General features: G+C 43.3%; 1 protein-coding gene across 2 annotated transcripts in view; it reads left to right on the top strand.

The window, feature by feature from the left end:
• Nucleotides 1–16668, top strand: part of CRHR2 (corticotropin releasing hormone receptor 2) — a 136954-nt gene that overhangs the window by 32630 nt on the left and 87656 nt on the right. Inside the window, exons 1-2 of one of the 2 annotated variants that reach the window (XM_009899109.2) lie at nt 7848–8296; nt 8439–8558. In XM_009899109.2, the coding sequence (XP_009897411.1) occupies nt 8179–8296; nt 8439–8558 (238 nt within the window). In that variant the 5' untranslated portion in view covers nt 7848–8178. Of the gene's footprint in view, nt 1–7847; nt 8297–8438; nt 8559–16668 lie in introns of those variants that run through there. The other variant, XM_054171242.1, reaches the window with a different exon arrangement.

Genomic DNA, 16668 nt, shown 5'->3' with positions numbered 1-16668 from the left:
TCCTACTAAGTAGAATATCTAGGAGTTATGAATTTGAAGAAGTTATTTGTCTTCAAATTAAATGAATCATCATTCTCAGATAGTAGCCATTTCCCTGGAGACTGTTACAGAGCCTAGATACCTGGCATAGTCTAGACACCCAAATTTTAGATGTCTGAAATTAGATTAGATGAATCCCTCTGCTATTATGGACCTCTCAAATAGCCAGCCTGAACCTGTGCAAGACCTGAGGTACTCTGTAGTACTCTGGTAATAAAAAGGTTAAAGAGTGGTGAGTCAAGCTAGAGAAGAGATCTGAAGGGAGGTAGATGGACTTATCATCTCAGGAGGTGGCCAAAATTGTGTAGCTAGCAAGGGTGGTTACTGACTGGAGACAAACTGGTGCTACAGGGATAATGTCCTCAGATCCATTCTGTCCTTTCTGGGGCTGCAGTCTCATGTGGTGGCAGTTTGAAAGCGCTTTGTAAATCACAAACCAGGGATTATTAGGTTCATCTATCTTGGTTATCATGGCCCTAATAATGATAATGCATTTCCATGCCTAATCATTCCAGCTTCTGTTTAGCATGACTGGACCCTACCTCAGTATGCTACAGAATAATGCTCTTGAGAACTACTGTTTCACTTCTTTGTTGGCATGATAGAATGGAATGGAATGGAATGGAATGGAATGGAATGGAATGGAATGGAATGGAATGGAATGGAATGGAATAGAGCAGAGCAGACTAGACCAGACCAGGTTGGAAGAGACCTTCAAGATCATTGTGTCCAAACTATCAACTGATCCAACCCACCTAATCAACTAAACCATGCAACCAAGCACCCTATCAAGTCTCCTCCTGAACATCTCCAATGACTCATGATTTCTTCCACTTAATTTCCAGGCTTTCTTGATGGTGATTGCTGACTCTCTTGGAGTCCTTATCATAATTAGCTGGCTAGCCCAGAGGAAAAAAAAAATCTGTTAGGTAGTGTTTGAATTGTATTGGTTTCCTCTTGTAAATAATTCCATTAAAATCCAGACATGGACTCTTTAAACATATCATTGATTTGCTAGCATCACGATAGTCTTGTCAGACAGGACATTGTCATTGTCATCTTTATTCTTAATGTGTTTAGTTTAAAATATTTCTTTGATCACCCATGAAATTATGGGCTGAAATGTGTGGGATTACAGTTGCCATATAGTCTAGGGAGACAAGATACTGAAGGCCAGTGAGAGAGAGCTCAGCAAACATCTTTGTTCTAGGCATCTGGAATAGGATTCATTTGACTTAAGTGCTGACTTTTATATCAGTTCAAGTTGTTGCATGTTCCTTTGACAGACAGCAGAGATCTGCTCAGGGTATTGGATGGAGATGAGGGCAAAATCTATCTCAGCCTAACACAGGTGGTTACAATAGCTGACAATTGTATTAACACTGCAAAAGTTTGACTGGTGTGTTCTGTGACACAAGAAGACACAGTCTCAAGCTACACCAGGGGAGGTTTAGGCTGGATGTTAGGAAGAAGTTCTTCACAGAAAGAGAGATTGGCCATTGGAATGTGCTGCCCAGGGAGGTGGTGGAGTCACCATCAGTGGAGGTGTTTAAAAGGAGACCAGATGAGGCACTTGGTGCCATGGTTTAGTTGATTAGATGGTGTTGGGTGATAGGTTGGACTTGATGATCTCAAAGGTCTTTTCCAACCTGGTTAATTCTGTATTCTGCATATGTGGTTTTCAGAGAATGAAGCTGCAAGAAATCTTGCTGTGTCTAATGTGTCACAAGGAAGAGAGGAGGGCAAGACCCCTGATTCTGTACATACTATTGGCAATGATTCCATTGAATGTAACAGAAAAAGAGTGGGACTAATAAGGCACATTGTCATGGTTGTCATTTGTTCAGATATTGCTTAACTCCCTTTAAAAAAAAAAAGAAAGATTTATTTATGCTGTAAATAGAGGACCAGGCCATTGCCAGACATAAGTAAATACATAAATTAAGTCCTTTGTGTTCTTGTGTCTGTGAAGCACTGACCATGAATGTGACCATGCATAAAATTGAATGTATTCTGGAATGAATGTTTCTGGCCTCTCATATGGTAGATGTTCTGCACATTCATCCCAAACACCTCACTTGGAAAAAAATAACACTGACAGTTGGAGTGTGTCAAGGTTGGTTCTTTTGTGTGCTCCTATCTCCCTGCAATGTCTCATCATTTGTCTCATGTAAAATGATTCACTTGTACAAGTTTTAAAGCTGTAGAGAGTGACAAGTGTATTAATGTGCTGAAAGAAATATATTCATGTTTGGCTACAAGCCATTTATTATTTATGCTGTTGAATCTTCTTACACCCACAGTAAATATTTTCTAACATCAATGAAGCTGCAAAGATTCATCACCACAGACCTGTGGTTTTTAATATTGTCTTTGCTCCCTACAGTCATGCTTCATTGCTAGCAGTAATGTCTCCAGTTTCTAACAAATGAGTCAATCAGCTGCAGCAAAGATCTGCATTTTTCTATGATACTCATCCTCCACATACAACAGTTTGCAACTCTGCACATTCTGTGTAATTCTCAAGTGCATGCAGTAAGGACCAGATTTTGATTAGAAATGTGGCACTCCATTTGAGAAGTGGCTTTCTTTAAATCTGCTCTTGTGGCAGAGTATCATAGAATCAAAGAATTGTTAGGGTTGGAAGGGACCTCAAGGATCATCTAGTTCCACCCCCCCTGCCATGGGCAGGGACTCCTCACAGGAGATCAGGTTGCCCCGATCCACATCCAGCCTGGCCTTCAAAACCTCCAGGCTGCCACCACCTCCCTGGGCAACCTGTTCCTGTGTTTCACCACCCTCATGGTGGAAAAACTTCTTCCTAATGTCCACTCTGAATCTACCCATTTCTAGTTTTCTTCCATTCCCCCTAGTCCTATCACTCCCTGACACCCTAAAAAGTCCCTCTCCAGCTTTCTTGTAGCCTCCTTAATATACTGGAAGGCCACAATTAGGTCTCCTTGGAGCCTTCTCTTCTTCAGACTGAATAGCCCCGACTCCCTCAGTCTGTCCTCGTAGGAGAGGTATAATTCATTGTGAGAAGCTGTAGCATGGTGTGGCATAGAAGATGGCCATACATGACATTCTGATGCTGGTTCTAGAGGACTGTTGTCTGTGAGGGTCTTCAAGCTGTCATCAGTCTCTTGCTGCCTGAATGTTCTTGGTCCATAGAGTATGAGGATGTCTTGTCCCACTCTGAAAACTGCACTGACATTCATTGGTGACATACCTGCAATGAGAATGAAAGATAAGTATTTCACCAGGTCATGGTTATATTGTCTCTGCATTCCAATGTGCAGTCAGATCAGTCTGCAGTGAGTGTTGAGAAGGAGGGCCTTCAGGTTCAGAAGCCATGCTGGTAAATGAGTCCCTTCCTTGAAGTATCTAGTCCTGCATTCTGTACCTAGCTGAGGAGTCCCACTAACTTTAAAGTCAGATGCTGCAAGTTCATTGCAATAATTAAAGGTCACTGAGTTGAGTTTTAGTGTTGCTGGCTGAACAGGACAGTATCGTCCTTGTCACTCCCTGTTAGCGGGGTAAACTAAAAGTTATCCTCTAGCTACTTTTACTAACTGTGGGTTGGAGCAGAGATTGAGAAACCATTGTGTAACAGTGGTGCAAGGGCTGGCATAGAAATATTTCCATTATCAGGGAATTCTGCATCCCATTTATGAGCAGAGCTCGTTCCTTTACTGGAAGAGCTGTAGGTCACTTTCCAGCATCTCTTCCAAGCAAGAGGCTTATTGAGCTGTGTACCTGTTTACATGCTCATGTGTCTGTCTTGTCCACTTCCATTACTGTGCATATTCAGATGTCCTTACACAGATTGGTTGTGCACGTCTTGCATGTGCACCAAGCAAAGCAATGAATATTACCACACAGGAACAAGCTTGCTTTTAAGTTCACAGAATCACAGCATGGCAGGGACAGGAGGGGACCTCTGGGGATCGTCCAGTCCACCCTCCCTGATAAAGCACTTTCACCTAGATCAGGTTGCACAGGATCATGTTGAGGCAGGTTTTGAAAGTCTCCAGAGAAGGAGGCTCCACAACCTCTCTGGACAGCTTGACCAGTGCTCCATCACCCTCAGAGGAAGGATGTTTTTTCTCTTGTTCAGGCAGAACTTGCTGTGCTCCAGTTCATGCTTAGTGCTCCTTGTCCTGTCACTGGGCATCACTGAAAAGAATCTGGCCCTATCCTTTTGACTTTTTTTTTCCTTTAGATATTGATAAGCATTGACATGCAAGTTGACCAAGTTTTTCTGCCTGCCAAGTGCAATCACCAGCTTTCTTGGGTTACTCAGTAATTGTTAAGGCAGATTTCTGCCTGGCAAAATCTAACAGCTATTTGTCTCAAATGGATCTTAAAGGGCTACTGCATCAGCAGTGTCAGCAGCTACACTATTTCTGCCAATCCTCCATTTAATTGCATTGGCTTATTTTATAAAGAGCAGCATTTTCACATCAAATGAGTCCTACTAACACTGTCAGGATTGGACTAGATCCACCCAGAGGGAACCTCTCACTAAGTAGTTAATTTTACCCAGGTAAATTAGCAAAAGTCTCTTTTCATCGAGAGGTTAAAGTAGAACTGGAAATGGGATTATTAAAGAATGGTGCTGATTTGTGGACTGAGGGACAATCAATTCTTTTCTTCAGCCAGACTTCCTCCTACACAATTTGATTGTCAGCTCTATTTTGATGTTTGGGATGGGCTGTTTTGGCTCTTAAATCATGGAATGCAATAGGAATTCAATAGTATTATCTGTGCGCTGCGCTGCTGCTGCTTCCCTAAAGTTAGCTGAACTGAAAGGGTAGAGGGAAGAATCAGTTCAGGCTGAAGATGTTCCATCTCTTCTCACTTAAATGAAGAGATCATTCTCTTAAGCCTGAAACAAAAAAAAAATAAGCTATGTAGCTATTGTTTTGGGTGTGAACCAGTGTAAAGAACAGTTTTGAAATCCAATCCAGCTCGGTGTTTAATATTGGAAGCATTCAAAAAATCTACAAGTGTTTATGCTGGAAAATATGGGGCAGCATTTAGGAATGTGAAACATTTGCTAAATTTAAAACCAGTTCATTTTTGGGTTGGTTTTTTTTTTTTTTTTTTTTGAAACTGTCTTTCTTTTGTAATTTATTAAGTGATACATTCCCCTCAAAATTCAGGAAACTCCAGCGCTCAAAGCCTCTCGCCAAGGGTTTGATTCCGTTGCAGTAAGTGCTGCACACGCAGAGTGAGAAAAATAGACAAGGCAGAAAGTAGGTGAGAAAGAGACCTCTGGTCAGGCTGTGTGTCATTATTATTATTGGAGCACAAGCCCTGTGAGGAGAGGCTGAGGGAGCTGGGGTTGCTTAGCCTGGAGAAGAGGAGGCTCAGGGGAGACCTTAGTGCTCTCTACAACTACCTGAAAGGAGGTTGTAGCCAGGTGGGGGTTGGTCTCTTCTCCCAGGCAAGCAGCACAGGAACAAGAGGACACAGTCTCAAGCTGCACCAGGGGAGGTTTAGGCTGGATGTTAGGAAGAAGTTCTTCATAGAAAGAGTGATTGGCCATTGGAATGTGCTGCCCAGGGAGGTGGTGGAGTCACCATCACTGGAGGTGTTTAGAAGGAGACTGGATGGGGTGCTTGGTGCCATGGTTTAGTTGATTAGGTGGTGTTGGATGAGAGGTTGGACTTGATGATCTCAAAGGTATTTTCCAACCTGGTTAATTCTATTATTATTATTATTATTATTATTATTATTATTATTATTATTATTATTATTATTATTATTATATTTATTATTATCATCATCATCATCATTGTTATCATTATTATTATTATCCTGGAGACAGCCAGCAGAAGCAAAAAAAAATAATCTCTTATTGGCATTCTGTGCCCTACTCACTGATCAGGTCTGCCTCAGCTGAAGTGGTCACTGAGCTCAGTGATGCCATGGGACACACACAGATGTTGAGATCTCATAGCCACCACTGGGATCCTCTGCCAGAGGAGCAAAAAAAGTAATTTTCTGAGCTCTACTGCACTGTCAGGAGGCAGAAAATAAATGTAACAATACTCTGAGAGGTAGATGTCTGTCAATTGTGTAGAAGTTTAGAGCACACTTTACCCATCTTCTGCTTTTTGGAATTAGAGTTGCATGGGGCAAAGAGATCTGGTGGTGTAGCTGAGTCGGTTTGTGGAGATGCAGAATTCTCAGGATGGTTTGCAATTTTGGGAACATTCACTTGAGAAGGAGATCATGGCTCCAGAGAGTGGGAACCAGAGATGCATTCTCTTGCTTCAGAATATCATGCTGCCTAGAGAGTTAGGACACTTATTATTTTTGTGGGGTTTTGCATATTTCAACCAAAAATGCCTGTCCCAAAACCACAATGGCACAATCTCCCCTCTCCTGTCATTGCAGTTTGAAAATGTTTTAAAATCTCCAGATTCCCAGATGTCAAACTAGTGTCCTGGCTAGTTCTCTCACCAGTGCATGTTGTTAATTTATTTGCTGCCCTATCCCAGTGGGCTTTAGTATTTTTTTTCCTTCCTCTTGTTGTATAACACCATTCTTTTGGTCCTTCAAGAGTGAAGAATAAAGTCCTTCAATCTTAAATATGAGTAAAGGGAAGTTCAGGCTGTGCAGGGTGGTTGACAGATGTTGTAGGAGGTTCTATACCACTGCTTTGAACTCGGTCTAAGGTCTGAACACAGACTGTAATTCTTGATCCCTTCCTTTCTGTCAAAGCTTCTTTACTGTTTTTGCCTTCTCTTTCTGCATTCACCTCTGCTATCTTGCTTTTCTCCCTTACAAGTCAGTTTTCTATTTGCTTCTGAAAATCTTTCTGAGTCTGTGATCCTAAATGATCCTCCTTAGTTCCTGGCACATTTTTGATTGTAAAAACATTTCCTTATGTCCTAACATAGCAGGTCAGAATGGCTGGTTAGGTCTAGGCTGTTCTGCAGCATGTCCCAGAGTGCCAAACTTCATTTGGTTCCCATAGTACTGAGCTTTGATTTCCCCAAAGATGAGGAACTGTCTGGGCAGCTCCTCCAAACTTTTCTCATCTTTTGCCTTCCCCAGCCCCTTTTCATCCTGTTCCTTAATAACCACAGTTTGTCAAGCCCTTTGTTTCTCTCTCTGTCCCCACATCATGGTTTCCTTGCTTCCTGGGTCAGTCTGGAAGCTCATCCTTTCTGAAATGCTTGCTTCTTCCTACCACTGGAAAATTAGAGAATTACTTTTCTTGTCCTCCTTGTCCCCTGAGTGATCCATTCTTTACTCCAAAACTCTCCTCTGCAGTTTGTGCTGTGTCCTGCTCTACTGTCCACCCCATCCATCCCTGGGATCCCCTGCATGAGGGGCTGAGAGTTGTCTTGCCATTGTGCCTTGCTTCTCTTGGGCTGGGGTCCCAACTCCTCTCTCTCTCCCCGCTCTGCTTCTCCTGTGTGTCCTTACTCTAGATTCCTTTGTTCTGGTGCCTCCCTTCTATCAGAGCATCTCCCTCCTACCAGCTTTCATTTCTTCTTTCTCAAGGCCTGCTCAGGATCCGATACTGCAGTTACTGGTCTCGATCTTTTTGTCCCCTGCCCTGTCCAAACATCTCTGCTCATCCTCAGTTCTGCACAGTAAAGGCAGGAATTGCTTTGCTTCACAGAAAGGCAGAGGAGCTCTATTTGTCTGATGGCTTTTCCTTTTCTCCCTGGCTCCAATTTGCAGCGAGTATTTTTGCAAAAGTGCTCATCCCCTGCGTGTGTGAGAGAGAGAGAGAGAGAGTGAGGAGAGGGAGGGAGATGAAGCAGTACAACAGTCTGGCAATGTGAGGCGGCACTGGAGAGCTGCTAGACCAGGGAAGCTGGCGAAGAGACGCAAGCCCCTTACTCTGGGCTCAGCGAGATCCCATTGGTTCCTCAGCTGCTGGTTTAAAGCAAAGAAGAGCTTGGAGGATTGAACTGCACAGCCAGACGCAGACTCTCAGCCAAGTTGTCAGCACGCTGGGAGGAGGAGAGACACACACACGAGACTGCAGGGTGGCCGCAGCTTGATGTTCATTTCTGTCCAGAGAGGAAGAAAGGAGAGGGGACAAAAAAAAGCCCCAAACCCACAGAAAAGGGGGAAGGAGCCTGATCCAGTCCATCGGTCCTGGGGGGAATAATGGATGTGACCATATCACAGTTCATCTTAGAAGAATTTGATGTCAACTGCAGCCTCCTGGATCGTTTACAAGAGACTTTTTTAGAGAGTTCCTCTATCCCATTCCTGGGCTTTGATGGTAGGAAACATTACCTAGAGCAGGGCTCGGAAAAGCTTTAGAAGTGCTAAGATTCCGTTTGCTTTGTGATGCAAAGCGTGTCGCTTTTGTGCTTTCTCAACTGCTTCTTTCTCCCTTTCTGTCTCCCATTTGAACGCCAAAGGTCCGTACTGCAATGCCACCACTGATCAGATCGGGACCTGCTGGCCCAGAACCTCTGCGGGGGAATTAGTAGAGAGACCCTGCCCGGAATTCTTCAATGGGATCAAATACAACACCACGAGTAAGTACAAACTCCTTCCCTTCTCCCATAGATCTGATGTTGAGAAAGTGCCTGGGGAGACCCACAAATATATTTTCCACATTAAAACAAAAATGATGAAAGGGGGGGTGTGGGGGTGGAAAGTGTTTCCCTGGGAATCAACATTTCCTCGACATTCCAGCCTGTATATTCAAAATTCCTGCCAGGAACGATGCAGACTTCTTAAAAGCAGAGACTTTGGGACATTGATTGCTCTGTAATGAAGTGTATTTAGGTGGACTGGGGAAAAAATACTCCCTGCAATCTGAGGAGGGTGTATTGTGCTCTGTGTGTTTGCCTCTCTGTAGATATGTATGACTGAATGTATTTGCAGCAGTGCTTCGGCTCTTCGCACAGCTAAAGATCCTTTGGCTTGTGAAGTACTTAGCGCCTCAGAACTGTATTTGGAAGGGACTGTCCCTTTGGGAGGCTGTATGTGTAAACAAGGACAAACCGGGCTGGAAGTTGTACCTAACAAACAGAAGGCTGAGGTCTGGAATCTGTTTAGGAACTTCATCAGTGGTTGGTTTATGAGGCTGGAGTGGCTGCATCCTTACTGCAAGGGAAAGAGTATGAGGACGTTATGAGGCAAATAATATTCAAAGCAAGGGAGCACGGGGGAGCTCCTTAAAAATCTCTTGGAACTGATGCTTTAGTCTTAGAGGTAAACAATCCTGATGACTCACTACAAATGTATTATTCAGGCTGTCGGACCCAGGCACTCATTTCCTTTCCCATATCTGTCAATACTGTTTGAACCTTTCATTAAGAGTTTTTAACATATTAGTTCCAAACATGTGTGGTCACTCACTTGTCACTCATCTTTGCAGAGCACTTTTGACTGGGGACCTTTCATTCCATATTTCACTCTGAATTGTTTCTTGGGTGTTAGTCTCATTTTCAGGTAGTATTAACTATGTAAGGCTGGCATTCTCGTAGAGTCCCATAAAAGAATGCCTCATCACAGACCTGAATTTCAACTTGCTGAAAGTGACCCTATTCTTTCCCCAGCTCTAGGAATTAAGGGTAAGGTGTAACTGGATAGAAGTTCTGTGTATTTGCTGTGCAAAACAACGCCCTCTTCCAGATTTGATCTTACGGACCAGCTTCTGTCATCCTTGACTTGGAACAGAATGAGGAGGTTGCCTCAGAACTGCAAGATCATCCTTGAACCCTGTATTCTCTATGCTCTATTACATTCCTTATGCACTTTGCAATAAAATAAGTGGGACATGCAATAAGTTTGGGTCATGCTGTCTTTGACTGTAGCTGGTAGTCAGCTACCTTTACAGTCTCTGTTGAGACCAGAACAAATTTTCTGTGAGTTAAGGACAACTCAGACAAGAGCAAGGGTATCAGAATGAACCTTAAAGAAAAAATTCCTTAAAGAATTATGGCTTCATTGTTTTTCCATTTGACTTTTTTCTTTCTTTCTTTTTTGGGTAGGGGATGTCAATATTTCCACTGCCTTGTTTTTGTTCTTCCACAAGGAAAGAGAGAATAAAAATAATAATGAGGAAAAAAAACCCCCAACAACAAAACACCAAAATGAGTTATGGATGATTCTTTGTTTATATCATAAGCACACTGGGAAGCATTTAAATGCTTTTCCTCTGCATGGAAGAAAATTACCTTGAATACCTCATTTTATTTTGATAAACTCTCTTAATGCTTTCAGTAGTTCATCAATGACTTTATTTGAAGTTCTTCCCTGCCCCCCTTCTTCTTGGTGCTTTTATTAGAGTGCTCATAGGGTTTTGTAAATCTGTTGCTCTCAATACAATGCTGTGCTAGTTAAATTAGAGACTGATGGAAATAAGTTATTGAGACACTGAAGTATTATTTTGTCATGATCCAGGGAAGTGAACATTGTTCTCCTTTCAACATATAATGGGAGCAGTCACATTAAGATGTTTGTCTGCAGGACTGACTGGTAGTGCATGCTGGTGCCCAGTTGTAGTAATGTATGTAGCTTGCTGTAGAGGACTTAGGTACACTGAAGACACTTGAATGGCTTTCAGTTGATGTTATGCTCTTCCATGTGTGTAGCTCCTCCAAGCTGTGGCACAGAAAAGGAAGGGAAGGACTCTACGGAGATTTGAGTCAATTTGTAAAAGCAGTAGCTTCTTGAGTGACAGTAGTTGGTGATTAAAGGTTGGGAAAGCAGCAGGACAGCAGGTTAAGATCCAAATACAGAGGTGAAAATCTGTTGTGATCTGAAAGATGTGGCAATTAGCGCCTGCAGAACATGTCCAGAGTTTCGGAAGGCCAACTACCAACACGGTCTGGCTAGGACTGCTTCTACTTGTACAATTTGACCAAGTTAGCTTGTGGGCTGACTAGAGGACCAATTGAGTCATGAGACTCAATGTGCTTCAAACCTTGACTGTGCACCTCAGGCAAATAATAAAGGACAGCAAACTGATAAAACCCTGGAAATGGACCTTGCAAATTTCAGAGGCGAATAATCCAGCTGCACAGTGAGGATTTGATCAGGAAGTAGCTTGGATCAACACAACATTTCTGCCTAGAATGTGGAGTGTAATTTTGTCCTGGTATGCGTTTTGGTGAGGCAAAGGGAGAGATGCTGGTATGTAATATTGTCCTGGATTGGGTCTGAGAGAGAGATCAGAGAAGTTTAGCAAAAGCATTGTGCAATGGCTTTCTTCTACTAAGGGTTGATGCACTTGAAGTCATAATTCAGCTGCTGTCACACAGTTCACCACCTCGTAGGCACTATGGCATATAGTTAGTTGGATTTTGTACAGATGTGAGTATATTTTTGACTCAGATCTGTGTAAAGATTTTGGATCCATTTCAGTGATTTTTTTGTTTTGTTTTGTTTTGAGAAAAATGAAGCTCTCAAAGGTGCTAAGCTGCTACCAGTTTGCTTAAGTTGCTCCAGCTCAGTAGCTGGAGAGAATGAACCCTGTAGCGTGCCCCATAAATGAAAGCTTCTGACTTGAAAACCCAGACTTGGAACCGCCCAACCTGTACAAAAATCTTAGACTAGGCTCAGTCAAGCACAAAGTGCTGATCCCTGGCAAACCAGGCTGCCCAAGTTCTGGCTCTGGATGGGCTGTTTCTGTGCCTTGCTGTAGCATCTGCATGTAGTGTACAGGATTCAAGATAAACTGCAATGAGTAGCTTGCATCACCACAGATCAGCTCATCAGAGGCTTTGGATGGACCTGCCTGGGGTTGGTATCCATCTTGTCAACTGTCATGCTTTGATAGTGGCTCTAAACTTGGAATCCCTGGGCACTTGAGTGAGGGATGCTGTCGAACCCTGCAACACGCCAGCAAAATTCAGTGATAGAGTAACTGAGTCCAAAAAATGAAGAAGAAGAACTGATATATTACAGAAAAAAAATTTCCCCTCTTGTTTGCCACCACAGAATAAACTCTTTGCATAAAATATTTCCATTCCAACAGCAGAAAATTCCCGTGGTGATTTTGTGCCAGTGTCTGTGTTTCTGTCTCTCTTGGGAACTGCTGAGTGACTCAGATAAGTTTCAGCTGGATTCGTGAAACAAAGTCTGTCAGCCTGTGAGTATTTCTCACCTCTGACACTGCCTTATTTTGCTGTCTATAGTCTAACATTTTTTTTTTAATGTCTTTTTCCTCCCTCTTCATTTGGGAAGTAAAATCATGCTGACAAGTCAGGATCTGGTTAGGCTGTAGTGTGATTTGCAAATAGAATAGAATAGAATAAACCAGGCTGGAAGAGACCTTCAAGATCACCGCGTCCAACCTATCATCCAACACCACCTAATCAACTAAACCATGGCACCAAGCACCTTATCAAGTCTCCTCCTAAACACCTCCAGTGATGGTGACTCCACCACCTCCCCAGGCAGCCCATTCCAATGGCAAATCACTGTCTCTGTGTAGAATTTCTTCCTAATATCCAGTCTGAACCTCCCCTGGCACAGCTTGAGACTGTGTTCTCTTGTTCTGGTGCTGGTTGACTGGGAGAAGAGACCAGCCCGCACCTGTCTACAACCTCCCTTCAGGTAGTTGTAGAGAGCAAGGTCTCCCCTGAGCCTCCTTTTCTCCAGGCTAAGCAACCCCAGCTCCCTCAGCCTCTCCTCATAGGGCTTGTGTTCCAAGCCCCTCACCAACTTTGTTGCCCCTCTCTGGACACGCTCCAGCAAGTCAACATCCTTCCGAAACTGAGGGGCCCAGAACTGGACACAGGACTCAAGGTGTGGCCTTAGCAGTGCAGTGTGGAGGCAAAACATCCTTTGAGCAAGGATCTGAACACGTTGGCATCCACTTCCAACTCTGCAGTTTCATAGTAAAGCTTATGCATGATTCTCAAAGGAAAATTAAAAAGGGAAAAGTAGATATTGGTGCTGTGGGTGGCTGTGCACTTGTCTCTGCTCAGGATCTATATTTAGCTAAAGATGACAATATCATTGCTGCCCTCTAGATGTGTTTGTGCTTTGACAGTGTGAAGCTTTTATTCTTGTTTTAGGAAACAGATTAATTCACTTATTAGGATATCCTGGAGCATGATTAATTCAGAAAATTGGCAGTAATGAGACTCGCTTTGCTGCTTGCAAAAATGGTCTTACATGTAAGTAGTTACAGCATGTTAGAGGCTAAAGTATGGCTAATTTAGCTCTTTCCTTTCCCTACAAATTGTCCTGTGCAATGAGGAAATCCAGGATTATATGTTCATTTGGTGCATAAGAAATGTTGACTCTTGTGTCCTAGCTGCCTGGTTTGACTTTGTCTACAAGAGGCAGTGCAGCAGAGGGGTTTCCTGTGGCAAGACCTTTCCATCGGGGCTGCTCAGCTTCATTTGTGCTGGTTGCAGGCAGGAGGTGAAAGCATTTCAAGATCTCCATCTTACAGATTAAGGTATTTCCATGTAGATGTCAACAACTAATTTACCTATCTAAGCTTCACTACAAGTTAATGAAGCTCGATTTCCAATAGAGGAGGAAGCCTAGAACGTTACTCAGCTCAACTTAAATGCTCAGATCGGTTCATTAGTCCACAAAACAGTTGCTACTACCACTTGATTTGTCCAGGAGTGTCTTGCTTGGTGTCTAATTCCTCTTTCAGAGGATCTAGGCTGTGTGCAGACTCTTGTTTTATCTTCCAGGCCACAAAGAAGTTGCAGATACTCTAAGATGATATGACGCCTGTGTTCAGGCAGCTAAATTCATCCCTGGGAGTCTGTTGAGTTGAATGGAACCCACACCTGGGGATTGACAGTAGGAGGTCAGACTGCTTTTTTGATCAACAAGAACAAAAGGTCTCTGTAGCTCTGACTCCCTCTCTGCAAATCATCTCCCCTCCCTCTCAATGCAGAAAAGCTCTTTGACAAATGCAGCCACTTCAGATGAGTGTTTTGGGTATTGCAAAAAGCATCATTATCTTCTTCAGGGACTCTGCTACTGAAAACAGGCACATAAGCACTGCTAACCTTGCACTGCTGGAGATACTGTTCTTTCTTGCCTACTCCTTGTTCTGAAGGTGTGTACACCACCTTCTTAGTGGCCCCCTAACCAGCTGCCTTGTTGACAACAGCTTGGTGAACAACTTAGCAACTGGGCTGTCCTACACGTGGATGGACATGGGAGAAGGAGCCATTGCCATGAGTCGTACCTGTTGCTCCACGCTGGAGGTAAAAATGCAGCAGTTCTTTGTTGTCTCATCGTGCACAGAGGCAAATAGTCTTTATGTGTGTTGAGGAAAGGGTGAAGGAGTGAATTCATAGCTCTTCTGCTTTGCATTCCTCCTCTTGAAGGAGGCTTCTTGAAGGGGGGAGGGGTTAAAGAGGTGATTTAGATTTTAAAAGAGCAAGAGAGTTCATTTTCACAGGTTAAACAGCCACTCTTGTATCAAGATCTAACCTCTGCTGCTCTTCTGATTAATTCTTGTTCAAAGCTGTTCTGGAGTGGTGTGGCTTCAGCTTGCATATAAAATCTGAGCCTTTCTTGGAAATCATTGTTCACGGAATCTAGTTCATACTCTGTGGGTAAGACCTGTCCTGATAATTACAGAAATGTGCACTTTTCCAAGTGGCTAGCCTGGAGGCTCAATTAACACTTGTGTTTTCTCTTGTGTGTTGTAGTGTCCTGAGCACTTCCATAGATCACATTCACATGACATTGCCCCCAGAGGCTATTCTGGCTTGATTTGGGGATGTTTTTCAAGCTAAGCCCCTTTGTAAAAGACAGAGCCCCTTTAGGCTGTGGTGGCTGTTCATCTTTCTTGGAGACAGAGAAATAAAATGCCCATCAATACATCCTTGTCACCACGAGCGGAGGCACAGCTGGATGCAGTGAGGAGATGCAGCTGAGATGTGGGCTGGACAAAAGGACAAGGTGAAAGGAAGCCTCCCAAGCTGAGGGCCAGCAGATACTAAGCAGTTCTGATGCACTGCCATTTGGGTTGAAGGGCTCTGTATGTATTTAAAACACAGTTCTGAAAGAAGAGTTTCAAAGACCGAATGTACAACTTTCTGCTTTTGGTAGGCAATGCTCTGTGTGTTTTCAGGCTCAGAAAAATACTACAAAGCCCTAAAACTGTTCCCACCTTGTCCCACTTCTGTAACCTTGTCAGGTGTCCAGAAATACAGAAGGAGACTAGGGGTAAAAAGAAACGTTTTTTGGCCAATATTAATTGTGCACTTACTAAAAAAAAGGCTGTAAAAAGAAAAGTCTGCAGTCTTCCTGCCCTGTTTCAGCCATCCTGAGGTGATCAAGGCAGTCTTTGTCAGCTAGGGAGTCAAGAATACATGAAAGTTCAAGCAAGCAGACAGATGAGAAACCAAGCAAATGTGACAGAGGAAAAAGAAGATTGGAATTGGAGTTCTGAGGGAGGGAATAAAGCATATTTTTAAAGCTTGCAAAGCTTCTCTCTGAGGAGAGCAAATCTACAGTTGCTTAGGTCAGCTTGGCTCTGATAATGCTGTACCCAGATTAAGATTTCAGCCTCCTTTGTTTGTTTTCTCCTGCTGAATTCCTCCACAGGTACAGCAGTGGGAGGTTCTTGATTGCAGCTCATGCACAGATGGGAGAGTCTTTACTTTTTCCCCCTCAGTTATTTATTTTCTTTCTTTTAATTGTGAGCATAATTTATGGTAAGAGATCACTCTGATTTTGCAATTTAGAGGAAGAATGTTGAAAACAGTATTTGAAAGGAGGAATGACAACAACCCATCTTCCTTTCTCCCACTGCTATCATCCTGTGAAATGTGACTTCACTGAGTGCAGAATAGAAGTTAATTGCATGTAGTAAAATACAAAGATTGTTGATGTTACTTCAGTCGTGTTCAGAGACGTTTTCTCCAGCTAATTAAGCACTGATTACTAATTGTGTTCTTCACTGGTAAGTTATGGGGTTGCTTTGCTGCAATCCTATTGTCTGATTTGGATTCTCTTAAGTTTAGGCTTGGCTTTTGAGGCAGAGTTCACACATTTCCCAGAGTCAGGAACTGCTGCTGCTGTTCTGCAGCATCTCATCATCTGCTGAAGTCATTCAGATCTGGCAGCGCTAGTAGGAGGCCCAGTCCCTGGCTTTGCCCTTCAAGGTGGCAACCCTGAACTTGTGGCACAGGGATTGCTAGGGAAAGTGGCTTGTCACAGCAATGGGGCAAGGACAAATCTCTGAGAAGGTTCTGAATCTTGTGGCTTTCAGGAAGGTCAGCAAACACAGGGCTGCCCACATTTTGGGAGGCTTCCATGACCCTCTCTTTAAGGAAGCTGCCCCATCCGCTCCTCTGTCACTTGCATGAGATAATGAGCTGTTGTCTAAGCTGACAGCAACTACCAGCTGGCAAACAGATGGACTGAGGTTCAGTTTCTTCCCACCAGTTAGGAATTAGACAATACTTGCAAAATCGTGTGCTTCTGGGGCCAAGGGAGGAGTAGAAGGAGGAATGGTGCAGGAACATATGGGGAAGGGAAAAAATTCAACACGTCATGAAGGGAGACAAAGCAGGAAATCCTCACTGTAAAAGAATGAGAGGGGGAAAATTCCAGCTACATCCAGTGTGGGGACTCTCTTGTAGATGTGGGCTTTCTCATTTTATTCTACTTTATAACCCATTTTCCATCCAGCCAAGCTGTGGG

The sequence above is a fragment of the Dryobates pubescens genome, chromosome 21 (assembly GCF_014839835.1).
Source record: "Dryobates pubescens isolate bDryPub1 chromosome 21, bDryPub1.pri, whole genome shotgun sequence".
In the NCBI taxonomy this organism is placed as follows: domain Eukaryota; kingdom Metazoa; phylum Chordata; class Aves; order Piciformes; family Picidae; genus Dryobates; species Dryobates pubescens.
Note: the sequence above shows the minus strand (reverse complement) of the source record. Positions and strands in the feature narration are given on the sequence as shown.